This window comes from Megalops cyprinoides, chromosome 9, assembly GCF_013368585.1.
Source record: "Megalops cyprinoides isolate fMegCyp1 chromosome 9, fMegCyp1.pri, whole genome shotgun sequence".
NCBI lineage: Eukaryota > Metazoa > Chordata > Actinopteri > Elopiformes > Megalopidae > Megalops > Megalops cyprinoides.
In genome coordinates, this window is record NC_050591.1 from 16635809 (window position 1) to 16650390 (window position 14582).

The 14582-nt window shown below is 46.1% G+C and overlaps 1 protein-coding gene across 1 annotated transcript in view; it reads left to right on the forward strand.

The window, feature by feature from the left end:
• Nucleotides 1–14582, forward strand: part of pik3cb (phosphatidylinositol-4,5-bisphosphate 3-kinase, catalytic subunit beta) — a 61538-nt gene that overhangs the window by 27401 nt on the left and 19555 nt on the right. The window contains exons 3-5 of the mRNA XM_036536572.1: nucleotides 4640–4826; nucleotides 7517–7745; nucleotides 9197–9420. Coding sequence (XP_036392465.1) covers nucleotides 4674–4826; nucleotides 7517–7745; nucleotides 9197–9420 — 606 coding nt within the window. The 5' untranslated portion in view covers nucleotides 4640–4673. The remainder of the gene's footprint in view (nucleotides 1–4639; nucleotides 4827–7516; nucleotides 7746–9196; nucleotides 9421–14582) is intronic.

A 14582-nucleotide genomic window follows, 5' to 3' on the forward strand; every position in this document is an offset into this window, starting at 1 on the left:
CTGGAGTTGTGTGGGTTTGAAATCTGGCTCAGAGAGTGCATTGTTTCAGACACACAAATAAATATATATTTGTGTGTGTGTGTGTACACAGTGTTTAAAAATATGCACCTGAAATCAAATACTTTGCCTTTCAAAATACATTTAGATACATTAAACCATTATGTGGAGTAATGTCAGACACATGGCAGTATGGCAGTTACATGTGGGAAAATCTTATTTTGAATGTAGTTGTGAGTTGTGAAACCAGCTGTGAAACATGCAGTGATGTAATGAATATGTTTGAAATTTTATCTGATAAAAAGTATTTTAAATGAAGTTGACTAATTAGTTAGTTGTTTTTTTTTCCCAGCATCGTATCTGAAAGTCGAGCGTATCTAAGGATTAAATTTCCAATTCCGCTATTCGTATAGCTACTTCCGCATTTGATCCAAGTCTACTTATTCGCCCCCCCCACCCCCCACCCCCCACCCCCCCAGGGCATCTTCCTCTCTGACTGCATTTGGGTTCCTCACCTGGAAAAATACTGCGTCACATCCCTCAAAACCAGCCCACACGGATTGCCAAACACGGCCTCCAGAAATCCCCCCCCCCCCCCACCCACCCACTCTGCCACTTCTCATCTCCTCCGGGAAGCTTCTCATCTCCTCCGTGCAGTTACTCACAGAGGGTAAAGCGGGTGGAGTCCCGTGGCCCATTTCACTGCTCTGCCTCTGCCTCTGCGTCGCAGTTGCAGTTGCGTGCACGTGGCCCGGCACGCAGCGTGAGACTGCTTCAGCCCCAGCCCCACGCTCCAGGCCTGGAGAGCGGGTGGCACCAGCACCTAGGGCCTAGGGACTGTGCGACGTGCCAGTCAATGTCTGTAACCCCTGCAGGACCGGAACCTTCACTGCCCTGTGGGTGATGAGCAGACTCATGCATTGCACCACCACGTAGGTCACAGCTGTGAATCAGATGCTTGTCGTCATGAAGGGCGTGCTTCATAAACAACTGCAGAATAGCCTCGTTTTACACAGATTAGCTATCACTGTAGACATTCCCCACCTGTGTGTGGGCTGCTCTGGTAACACTGTGAGCTTTAGCAGCGGTGGCATTTATTTTTAACTGTAGGGGCCATTATCTGTTTCGAGCCGCCCTGATGGCCTAGCAGCTAGAACCACAGCAACAACCTCAGCGCCTGGGTTGTTGAGTGTCAGGGCTACACGGTAGCATGCGAGCCATGGACCGCGCAAGACCCCAGAACCCGTCAGCACCGCTCGCCTATTCTGCAGGGACACTGATGTTATCTCCCCGGGGGGCTTAAAGGGGGCGTTTGTCTGTGCCTTTTGTGTGTGCCCACTGAGCCTGATGTCATTTGGGAATGCTGAATCAGGTTATCCCACTAGATCCCCCCCGTGTGAAGTCACAAGTGGGTATTTTTAGAACAGGCAGGGGGCAGTGGGGGAGTGGCATCTGAGGTTCATTACTCACCAGGAAGGAATTTTTGTTTACCGTACTTGATAATGTAGTGCACAGTAAGGATAGGATACTGTCAGCACATTCATTTCACTAATTGCCATTCATTTCATTATTCATTTATACTGCCGATTATCTATTATACATTTACCGATTATCCATTTGTTCAGGTAGGTATTTTGTTGAGCAAATGAGGTAAAGAATTTTGCTCTAGAGTACAGCAGCCCTCCTGGGAATGGGACCTGGTTGGGTTATAAGGGCAGTTGAATAGCAATTGCACAGCATTGCCAGCCTAAACAAAACTACAGTTTCAAACTAAAAAATGTAGAAACTTTCAAAGGTCCTTTTGTATGTTGACCTTTGTTTCACTCTTTGTTTCCCCGAACCAGGGCATATTACTGTAGTAAGAGACACAGCCGACTTTGTATGTTGTTTGGGGTGTACCTGTGGATGTCGTGTTTCGTCTGTATCTCAACTGCTGTCATGAGCTCAGGGAAACCTCCGCTTCCTGTGGCCTTCCTGTGATAAAACCGCATCTATGTTTTGCAGTTTATTGGAAATACTGTCTTTTCCTGGCAGCCATTGTTCCTGGGCTGTGTGTCGAGGCCAAGCTGCATACACATAAAATCCCTTTTCTGAGTTCAAATGAGGTGTTCCCTACGTGAAATAACTTTTTTTTGGTGTAGGGTTCCTACTGATGTGGTTCCCCCCCTCTTCCCCCTACACACACACACCACCCCAGGCATCACTTCAGTCTCAGGTATGAACTGTTCTTTGAATGACTACGCTGAACCAGACACTTCGACCTGCCTTTGATACTCTTTACACCTCTCCACGGGATGAAAGCAGGCTTCTGTGTGAGTTGTCACAGGAGAGTTTTACAGAGTGGTGTCGAATTAACCCGCGCATCTTCCAGGGCACTGTCATTGACTGCTTTTCCCACAGAGCCTCTTGAGCCTTGTGGCGTGATGCATTGCCCTTTGAAATGGTGCCTGCGTCAGGCCCTGTGGAAACCCGGTGGAAACCAGGGGGCCTGAGCTGTGCTTGGTGAGCTTATGCTTGTGCTTGTTTGTAGCAGATCTGGGCATGTGTTCAGCCGATCGTCGGCTTGATTGACTGGGGGGTTTTGGTTTTTGTAAGCATTTCTGACAGAATATCAGAGCAGGGACCGCAGTGCGGTTGGTGAGACCCGGTTGGTTGTGCTGCAGTGCCAGTGCAGATGCCAGCTGAGCTGGTCTCCTGAGCTAAGCGCCATCTGCTCTCCCTGATTTCCCCTGGTGGGGTGTCACACTTCTCTCAGAAGGGGTCTGCAGCGTGTCATGTACTGCCACTGTGCCAGTGGTCCCAGACATCTGCTGGAGAGGCCCAGAATTTCCGGGCTTTTCCACTCCTCCATGCTACATAGAGTCCTGAGTGCGCTGCTGCTGTCCCGGCAGCCAGAGGTTGACCACAGACAGCTTGCGATTACACGGCTCTGTATGCGACCGCGGCTGTGGCTGGAGAGCCGCTGGGTCTGCTGTTTTCCACCTGCTTTCCTTGTATTTCCAAAGAAAGCTTGACAGTTGTGTCCCCATTTGCTTAAAGCGCTATCTCCGACATCCCCAATATGAATTTGAATTATTATCGTTTTTGTAGATAATTCTTGCTAAAATGTCTGTTTGGCTACGTTCCCTAGCAGAAAGCTGGCTGGAGGTGGGGAATTTTGTTTTGCTCTTGTTCTGAACATACAGCACCAGATGCTCATAGCGTAGCTAATGGAGAAACTGACTCTTAACACGTGCACTTCAGGAGTCAGTGATTTTTAGTACAGGTTGTACCTTTCTGGTCCGGCACCCTCAGGACCTGACCGTTTCTGAACCAGAGAATTTACCTCTCCACGTGAGGTCGGCGTTGTAGATAGCACGTCTCTGATGTTTTTCCTGGCAAATAAATGCTAAAGCACTTGCAGTGCTCCTGGCACCGTGATGTGCCCTACATAAGCCAATGCCTATCCAAGGCTTAGCAGCTATCTTCATAACGGAGCGTTAGTGTTGTTACAAACTCGTCCCTGCGCACAGTGTAAGCAGACTCCCTGCTAAGTGGAATCATTCCAGACAATGGGCGGTGCCCGAAATACAGAGGTTCAACCTGCATGACCGTTCTGTCTGAATAGCTTTGAGTGTGTGGCTTGTGGATTGATTGTTGCCTGGGACAAAATGCATTTAGCATTTTATTGTTTGTGTCGTAAGACTCCATAGACCACAGGAGCCTCCTAAAGCAAACCTTACAGCTGCTGGCACAGCTCTGTTATGATCACGATGCTCCTGAAAGGCCTCATCTCCGGTGTGAGCGGGTGCACCCATTAACTGTCCTTTGTGTTTCTCTCGCAATGTGCCGAAAATAACGCGCAATGGAATATGCCTGCTGTGTGCCCTCGCTGGAAAAAAGGGAAGGTGTATGTCAGGCTTTCCATTCCCCTTGCTGATGCAGGACCCAGATTTGTTGGGTCTGTGTAATTATCGCAGCCCCCGTGAGTGATCTCGCGAATATTTAGCACGGAGAGAGAGGGGCAGCGTGGTGGTATATATAACCTCTGTCTTTTGTTTTCTTAGTGGGCAGTAGTAATGGGCACAAAGAGTTCATTCATGCATGACAACCGTGTTAGAGCGAGGTCTTGCTCTGTGGTTTAGTAAGTGTTCTGTGTACTGAATGGCTTGGTTCCCTCAGACGCATTGTAAATCTCCTGGATGTCTTTGAGTGCTCTTGAGTCCTTTAGGCAGTGTAAGAGTCGAGACCACAATGTTCTAGAAGAAATTAAACTGGATAGAGGCCAAGTCTAAACTCAAAACCTTGATTGGCAAACAAAAAATTCTGATATGGAGATAAACAGCTAAACTGAGGTGCAAATGGGTGGTTCCCACAGCAGAACCAGTCCCAGCTCTGAAGGTTCCATCCTTGCTCTAAGAGTCTTACTGAGGTGGGATTAACTGTGGCAAGACAGCTCTCCTAGTGTTACTGAAGTTTTTTGGTTTTGTTTTTGAGTTAGGACTACACAGCTCTTTTCTCAAATCGTGTATTTTGTCTGTTTACAGTGCATTTTGTTGCTCTTCTTGGGCATTGTGGTCCTTTCACCTCCTTTAGGACCAATAACGTCACAGTTTGTCTTGTGACACGGTTTCCACTCACGTGTGCGGTTCTGCTGTTCCAGGTCCATATGGTTCTGCTTGTGTGTGGACCCTGCCATGCCTCCCGCTATGACCGATATCCTGGACATTTGGGCGGCCGACTCACAGCTCTCCAATGAGGACTATGTCTCTGTGGACTTCCTGCTCCCCACTGGTATCTACATCCAGATGGAGGTGCCCCGCGAAGCCACCATACAGCACATTAAGCTGGTGAGTATGAGAGTAAGTGAGGGAGGGAGGGTGGAAGAGAGGGAGGAAATGAGGGTCTGAGGGAGAGTGGGAGAGAAAGTCTGAGAGACTTTTAAAGCTCTAAGGTTTCATAGAAATCCTATTCCAAATTACCTTGTTTTGAATCTTATTTTTTATTTACAATAAAGAATACATTTTGTTATAAAGGTATACTCAGTAAAAACATTATACGTTGCAGTTAATCTTCAAAATGATGTTGAGCCAATACTTCCAGCAGCTGAGAATGGGAAGGCGTAAAAGAATAAAAAAGTAATTTTACATAGAGTACAAAGGACAGCGTGCATTTGTCTGTGCCTTTCAGACTGTCTATCTCATTTGTTTTTCTGGCAGTGGTGATTATGTGTGTGCTTGCAGAATGCAAATTTTCTGTCATGTGCTGCCTCTGTCCAGGCGCATGGGTCAGGTTGGGCGGAGGGCGGGGGGGGGGGGGGTCAGCAGCCTTTAGGTGAGGCGTCGGCAGTGCATCTGCGAAGATGTAAACACTGCATCATCTGCGTGACACCTCTCACTGAGTAAACAAGGCGTGTGTTTCCTAGCATTGAGTCTTCTGGTTTTCGCCACAGGGTTGAAAACAAGTCATGAGCTCACCAGAAAACACATTTACTAGAGCAAACTACAGTTAGCTGATTTTAACTGTTACCTCATACTCCGTCTAGCTCTGCCGTCTGAAACATTGTAAATGTCAGTAAGAAGCATCAGTAATGCGGCAGTCCTTTGAGAGTGGGTTTGTGTGTTTATTATTTTTTGTGTGTAAGTGCCTTCAGCTTAAACAGCTGCCTTTCTGGGTCCTGAGCCTGCTTGACTTCTATTCATGTGGAATTTACAAGGCCTCAATGTAACCTTTTACCTGAAATGGAAAGTCAAATGCTATTGTAGCTATTGTAGCATATTAAAGCAGTAATTTTTCATTTATGCAATCTACATCACTTGTTTTCACAGACAGTGATGTAAATGACTGAAAATGCTAGGCAATATTTGCTGTCACAGTAGCTCTCTTGGGTAATGCACATATGGTTCTTTTCAGAAGAAATCTGTCTTATTTTGCTTTAAAAGCAGGAAAAAAAACATAAATCCAGAATTATTCATCTTTCTCTCTGGAACACGGTCTTCTGAATATTTTGGCAGCACAAAGGGAAAAGAAAAACATGTCGGCTCCATGTCAGATCTCTGGCATTCATTTTCACTTTTACTTTTCTGTTTTTTTTTTTTTTTTTTTTTTATCAGTGGAAGTATTTGGCATCAAACCTGGAGCTCTGTTACCTGGAGCAGCAGGGAACAAGTTTTCTTGTTTCAGAGTGTGTCTCTGTGGGCAGGTGGAAAATGAGTAAGAGACATAAAAGAATGCACAGAGGAGAAAGGCATAAGGACAGAAGTGCTTCCAGGGGAGCTGTGATTTAGAGGGCAGGCTGCAGGAGGATAGGGGTTTAATTGCGGCTGTGATGAAGAATATACTGCCTGCTTTATAGCAGAGGAGGTTTGATTTAGCACTGGGCTGGGGCTGGGGTTTGTGTCGTTCATTTGGAAAATGCCAAAACTCCCTGGAGTGAGAGCAGCGAATGCCCACCGTATATCTGATTTCATCATTTACATTTAAATGAAAAGATGGGAGCGATTTGTAGACAGTCGTCCACAGTTCTGTCTTTTCAGCATTCTGTGGGATTGTTTTTATACGTGATTATTTTTTCATTGATATGATATATTGAGAGGTTAAACAATATTAAACATTTACTCACATTCAGTATTTTCATCAAAGTTTTGTGGTAAGCTATGGACAACAAAAACATCCCATCTTTGTGTATATTGTAAGCTGCTGTTGTAGAAGGTCTACTTTAAATTCTAAAAATGACCATGGAATATGCATACTGCCAAATTGTTGGTAAATTATTTTTGAAGGCACACAGTTATATAAGTTTCCAAAAAGGCCACTCCTGCTGGAGCAGCAGACCACGTGCCCATGAAAAGATGAATAGGTTGGCAAATGGTAGAGGGGAGTCCTCCTGTGTCACCCCTGTAGGCATTTGATCCAGCTGCAGGGCGCTGGATGGCCTAACCATTCATGCAGTGTTACTCAGAAGGGCGGGGCTGGGGTAAGGGCCACCTGACACTGCCGCCTCCTCCGCTGTGACAGAGCATGATGTCGTCACGCCGCGGACATGCCTCTGACCCTTCAGAGCAGACGTACACAGCAGAAAATATGATTAATGTGTTTATTGTTCAGCGGAAGGCTTGACTCATGCAGTGTCATCAGATTTGGCCAAACTCAGGGGCCTCACGGCACACTGTCATTTCATGAATGCAGCCACTTCTCCTTTTTTTACTTTCAGTGGTTACAATAAGCGCAGAATTCTCATTGATGTAACTGTAACAGCATGACATTGACATTAAGCTTGAAGGTGGCAGGTGCTCCGTCATTTTCCTATGTAATTTTTTTTCAACATTGTTGTGCAGTTTTTTTGTTTTGCGTTTTCTTGCAGGGACAGGGTGGGCATCGGTGTTCTCTTACTTTGTTGTTGCATTGGATTTTCAGTGATTTTCTGCCTGTCTTTGACATACGTAAATGGACAAGTAAGAGATTTATCCAGCATTGAAAATGGCTCCTGAATGCCTTGTGCTTACGAGCCCTGATCCCAATGCCCCATGTTTCCGCGTAGCTCCTATGGAAGCAGGCGCAGTCCTACCCCCTGTTCAGCTTCCTGGGGGAGATGGAGTCCCACATGTTCGAGTGTGTGAACCAGTCCGCCGTTCACGAGGAGCTGGAGGACGAGACGCGGCGACTCTGTGACGTCCGGCCCTTCCTGCCTGTGCTCAAGCTGGTCACCCGCAACTGCGGCCGCGCTGAGCGCCTGCTGGACTCCAAGATCGGCGTGCTCATCGGGAAAGGTAACCCCTGACCCTTTGACCCCACCCCTCACTTCTGATCAGTGACCTCGGCCACAACCAACAACCACAAGCTTACCCAGTTCCTCACCTGCAGACACAGACCCCAAGCACTGAAATCAACACATTGGAAAAGAATATTCAGACCCCTTGAGTTGAGATACCAGCCTTGATATATCCTTGACTTTTCTGCTAAATCCTCATCTGTACTCTTAAAGTTTCTGGTACTCAATAATTAAAGTGTTCCTTGTTCCTGAACTGTAAAGGGTTCCAGTCTAAGTCATGATTTCACTTCTGTGTATATTGAAACCACCTCATCAGGGTCTTGTTTAACGTGTTGTTGACGAGATGTTATCTGTGTGCCAGAGTCCCTCACACAAACATTTCCAAAAACAAGCCAGTCGTCTTTATCTGGCAGTTTAAGGTCATTGGCAGCTAATAGCAGTCCATTCAATGCTAGTTCTTATTTGGTCAGGTCTGTCAGACCTGCAGTGAATAGTGCTGCCAGAGTCTCTGGTTTTTATTTACTTTTGGGCAGCGTTGCGCAGTCCTCCGGGCCGCTCCCGTGTGAGGGGCAGAGTGGAGCGTGCTGCACATGTGAGAGCCAGTTAGAGCACGCTTCTGCACAGGAACCCCATGGCTTCCTGCCAGCCCCCGCCCCCACCCCCCCACGGATGACGGTAATCGGAGGAGACCGATTGATCCAGTTTGATATTCCTCCTTTCATCGCGGTTTTTGCCAGGTGTGCTCATTGAAGAGCGCTAATTGAAAAACCACACAGGCCCAGCTGTGATGTGTGAGTGTGCCATGGCACGGCCAGTGGGCTGCAGCGGTGCCCACTGTGGGCTCTTGGGTACATGCTGCACAGCTACTCGGGTCAAAAATAAAAGAGATTCATTTTTTTCATTTCCCACATTATAGGGTAATGGTTAGACAAATCAGGCTTGTAACCAGGTAGCTGTAGCAGGAGTCCCAGTGCTGCTGTTGTACCGTTGAGTATAAACATTGTGTTGATGTGATGTGTCTTTTGATAGGAAATCCTGTAGTATTAATGTGATAGGTAATGTGGAATTTGAAATGTGTTCATTATTTCCTTTTAGGTAAAGGCATCTGTTAAGCAAATGGTGATATTGGCAAAAACAATAACATGGTAGCGTTTTCCCAGGAGATGTGTATTTCGGGGCCTGCCGGTCCAGTCGCATACTCCCTCTAGTGTAAATGCAGCCAAGCCAAACGTCTAACGGGGTCTGCCGTGCGTGGGGGCCGGTAGCCCGGGGCCGGTAGCCCGGGGCCGGTAGCCCGGGGCCGGTAGCCCGGGGCCGGTAGCCCGGGGCCTGTAGCCCGGGGCCTGTAGCCCGGGGCCGGTAGCCCGGGGCCGGTAGCCCGGGGCCGGTAGCCCGGGGCGGCGCCGCAGCAGACGGCTCTCGGATAACGTCACTGCTCCGCCCCCGCAGGTCTCCATGAGCTGGACGCTCTCCAGGACCAGGAGGTGAAGGACTTCCGCTCCAAGATGCAGCGCATCAGCGAGGAGAAGATGCAGCGCATGCAGATGATGACCTGGATGGAGTGGCTGCAGAGCTGCTTCTCTCCGCAGCTGGAGAGCGGGGCCGCCGAGGGGCCACAGGACAGGGCCTGCGAGGCCACCCTGAAGGTCACCATGCACTTCGACCAGTCCCAGGTACTCTCTCTCTCCGCTCCAGTTCAGTCAGATTTACTGCCATGTCGAATATAGTTATGTTGCCAAAGCATAAGCTGAAACGGCCAATTAAAATGAATGATGGAGAGCAGGTATATTAAAATAACCATTTGTCATAAACAAAAAAGACATTTATTGGGTCTTTATAGCATTCACTGTCCCTCGGACTGTGATAACATACTGTGCTGCCAGTACCAGTCCTTCCCTATTCTTTCCTAAAAGTAACATCAGCTTCTCAGTCCCTGAGAAGCTCTCCAATTCAGCGCAGATTTCATTTATTCTGGGGAAGTGGAATGTCCTTGTATTGTTGTACTCTTCACATTAGGTTATGGAATTCAAATTCCATCTCTCTCCCTCTCTCTTTCTCATGTTCGCTCACTCGCCATGCGCTTGGACTAGCCCCCAAATACACATATCATTTCCCTCTCAAACGCTCTCACACTCATGACTGGTACACTTACTCACAGTCTCACACCTTGGTGATGGATGAGGTGACTGACACACCTCTCTGTATAGCGTTTTGAAATTCTGGATGAAAAGCTGTACCAGTGCAAGTCTTCAGCATTACTCAGACTCACACACACTCGCCTTCCACAAGTACACAGGCGTAGCAGTGTTACATTCTCCAGTACACTGACATTCTTTCACGTAATCCCTGATGCAAACCCTTCAGCACAAGGTTTATGAGGGCCCCTTCAAGGGCGCATACACCGTCCCCAAGGTAGAGGCATGTGAGCCGTGAAGCTGGAGGCTGGGTCAAAGGTCATCGTGCTCTTCAGTGTGGCAGCACCGTCCCTGGTGACAGAGGGGAGGAATGAGAGAGAGGTGGTAGACAGGCAGCGTTCCTGCATGGACATGCCTTTGAGATCTCTGTCCTGTTTCTTTCTTTTTTTATCAGCTTTCTCTGACACTGCTAGTCATTGGACCGAATGAAAAGAAACTGGCATTTTGACAGCACTAACTAGGTCACTGTCACTAGGATGTTGCCATCTTTACAAGCAAACTTTCCCCATGGCCTCGTGTTTACCACTTGTTCACTCAGGGCCTTTTGGCTTGCTGGATGAAAATAAATTTTTCACACAACAAAATCAATAAAAACATGGTGTTTGTATCCTGGAGACCTGTGTGAAATGGTTGCAGTTATTATGTATTCCTCCTCTCCTTCTCTCTTTCTATGTCCCTCCCCCTCTCCCTCCCTCCCTACCACCCTCTTACTCTGTCTCTCTCTCTCTGCGCTGTAAAAACACAGTCTGAACAGCTCTCTCACAGAGGCACAAGCTTTATCTTCAGTCTTGAAACACTTGTCTACTGATAGGCCATTATCTGTACATCTGAAACATAGCTGTTCTGAACATGCCTGCACACTGACCCAAGTTTAAGAGATGCACACTGCAAAATGCTTCAGTGTGCTGGGTATGTCCTCCAGGATCGTCACTCTGACTCACATTAATCTCCATTATCTAGTCTATTCTGCATGCACTGGATTGTGAGGGGGTATTAATTTCTCTCTTGATACTCAATGCAGTAAATGTTATGTAAATGCATATAAATGTTATGCATCTGCCAGAAGTTGCCCTGTTTATACAGTTTTCAGTGAGTTGTGCCAACATTCAGCATAGCCCCTTGCCTTCGCCTTTGAGAAACTGCTCATCTTCTGTATCATTATTAATCTTTTTTCATTTTTAATTTTCCTCCCTCATCAGAGAAACAAGTTACTTTCACCACGGTAACTATATTCCAGCTGAATAACTGAGAGCGCATTTTGGTCGAAATAAAAGCCGTTTTGTTGAGCATAGGTGTAGAATTGAACATAAGCTTCTGTATACAGTACATCAGCCTGGTAGATAAGCAGGCTAGGATTATGGTCCCTCCCACAAGGGAGGCAGCATAAAAGGCAGAATCCGCCCACTCCCAGAACCGAGCTGCAGCATTCGCCCACTTACGCACCGAGGGGAAGAATAAGAGCACAAATGGTGCCTTACGTTATGTGGTTTTTTTTATTCCTTATCCAGGCAAATGTAGTTTGCGTTTCATACATCATCTATTTTAACATGTCATACTGTCATGTGAGGCACCTTGCTCCTCTGTAGGGAGCAACAGCAGTGACATAGGCCTGTATCTGATGTGGTTAAAAGCTCAGCTCCCAGACCACTACAGCGCATGCTGCTGTCCAGTTACTGAGATGTGTTTATCAGATTCATGCTGCGGCTTAAGGCATAAAGCAAAACATTCTGTGCATACCTGAGTAGCTGAGAGGGAATTGCGGAGGTGTACAACAGGGCTGCTCCTATAAACTTGGCTCCTAATCCTCTGTGGTCCTGGGCCTAACCCATGTTTTCAGAGCTGCACTAAAAATGTTATTTTGTTCATGCTGATATACCGCTTACACTAACCAAAAACAAGTGCAGTGAACTCAACACATAAAAGCTGTAGTTCCATACAAATGAAGCAGAAGGCAGTGACTACTAGGGGTGCAACGACTAATCGACGTTGTCGAATAAAATCGATGACCAAATTAGTTGCCAACGTACAAATGAAGCAGATGGCAGTGACTACTAGGGGTGCAACGACTAATCGACGTTGTCGAATAAAATCGATGACCAAATTAGTTGCCAACAAATTTAATTGTCGATTAGTTGGTGACGTCATGGTGTGTGTTTTTAGTGCTGACTACATTACTTTACTGGAGTGATCAATGGAGATGGCAACACTTTCACGACTTCAAGACCTCAAAAGTGTGGCAGCCTTTTGCTCTTAACCCTTTCGCATGTAACTTATTTTTTATGTTCTGTGTAGTACGCGTGTTACCTTACCTAGTTTTCAGTTAGCATTTGCTATATATGTATATATATTTTTGTGTTAACAAGACGATGTTAAATCGCTGTTTCCTCAAAGCTAAAATTAGCTAGAATTTTTCCAATCTAGTTTTCTAATCGCACCAGTTTTAGCGTACGTGCTAAACGGCTAATCACACCGGTGTGACTGTATGCGCGAAAGGTTAACTCTGCCAAGAAGGCTGTGAACTGCAACATTTGCAGACCTGACCTTGGCTGGCATGGGAGCACATCAGTTATGCTCGAGCATCTGAAGAGGTGGCACGTTGGCTCTCTGGATGATGAAGACTCCTCTCGTTAAGTTAGTTAGCTAGCTAGCATAGCTAATGTTAATTTTAAACGCCATGTTACTTCACGTTATGAGCTGCCACGTTTTCTATTTTGAAATACATTTTCTCTTGACCAATAAATTATTGATGACATTGAACATACAGTGTATCAAATAATAACCTATTATTCACAACGATCCTGTTCATATTCCAAATGTGCCCTAACTTTACAATGTTAAACCAGAGCCCGTCTGCTATTTAGACATTCTCTGCTTAAACGTTGCATTGTTGTCATGGCGACGTTTATGGCTAGAGATGGTGTTGCTGCCGGGTGCATAATGTAGAGAACACCGTAGAATTTGATACTTTCTAAATCGCGAAATATTTCTGCAACTCGTTTCAATGCGTGCGTGCCCAATATGGATTGCATTCGAATTAATTCGAACAAGTTATGGGTTTGCTGGATCTCGTAATGCTACTATGGGTGGCTTTCTTCAAAGGAAGCAGACTTGTACTCCCCAGCAAGCACCTGCCCCCACTGAATTAGTGTAATCATTTATTAAAAGACGTATTTTTAAATGAAGTTCTCATCTTTATTGTCTTTATTGTTAGTTAGCATGTGCCTAAAACAACCAGGGGCAATTCTAGGATCAGACCTTTAGGGGGGGTTCAGCCCCTAATGAGAATGTGACATGCATACAGTGCCTTGCAAAAGTGTTCAACCCCCCTGCTAAATCACTCATTTCACTGGATAACAGTTAATACATTAATATTTTTCTATATGTATTTTAATTTACAGCAGTAACATTTAATGAATTACTAGTAAGTAACATGAGTTTTACACCACAAAATATTTTCCTTGCTCTCTCTCTCTCTCTCTCTCTCTTTCTGCTGACTCCATCCTGCCCTCTCTCCCTCTTTGTGCTGTCAACCAAAAGGCAAACGTAGCAATCAAACAGTTTATAATCTAATAAAAGGTATAAATTGATCCATATCAATTTATAACATTATTCTAATTGAATATTGGGTTGCTGTGGGCAGTGCGGTGAGGTAACGTCATTTTGACCTTGCTCTCTCACCTGAACCTGGCTGTTTCCTAAAAAAAAAAAAAAAATCATATATCCATCTATGGAAAAACAGACATTTCCAATGAGTCAGGGTTTGTTCCAATGCTTTAATGTACTGTCCATAAATGTACTGTAAATATACCATAAAGCCCAATTCTATCAGAATAAGAAACATTGTGACTACTTTAACTAAAATAATAAAGTGCAGCAGTTAGCTCCTTAGCTGGCAACTGTGCAAGCAGACTAACTCAAAAAGATAACATTAGCCGATAATCTCTAGCGAAATATGTCAACTAACGTTCTTTGACACAATTCACACCATGGAACTATAACCAGACACTTTCTAAGAAAGGAATAAACCACGACTGGCGGTGCAGTTCTATGGAAATAAACCACGACAGGGTGGTGTGATGCGGCCCCGCGGCAAAGCCAAGAATAGTTGATTATTCTTTTCAATAATCGATAGATTATTTGACTATCAAGATAGTCGTTAGTTGCAGCCCTAGCGACTACAGTCGAGCACTCGTCATGGCTGACATCATTGCCACGGACTTTACATGATCTTGAACATACGCAACGCAGTCGGCCCGCGACTCTGCTACAGTTATGTGGGTTTTTTGTGCTGCTCTGTTTTGGCTGCGTCTCGCCGAACAGGAGCCCTCTGTAACTCCGCAGACTACCGCGCTCATATTCACTGCCCGGGTCATGACATCATGACCGAGGGCCCCCGCGGTGCTACTTGTTTTCAGAGTTAGTGGGCAGCAGTGAATAGAGGGGAACCATAAATATTTTTAAGTGCGGAGCTGGCTGGCCAATCAGAGAGTCTCACCGGGGCCCTGCGTGCAGGGGAGCAGGAAGCAGAGCTGCCTGCTGCTTGATGGAAAAACACAACACTGTAAACAAGGTGTCAGACTCCTGGTTAACCACAGCAGTCCAGCTGTCCGCACTTCACATGGTCTGCTCCTCAGTGGCGT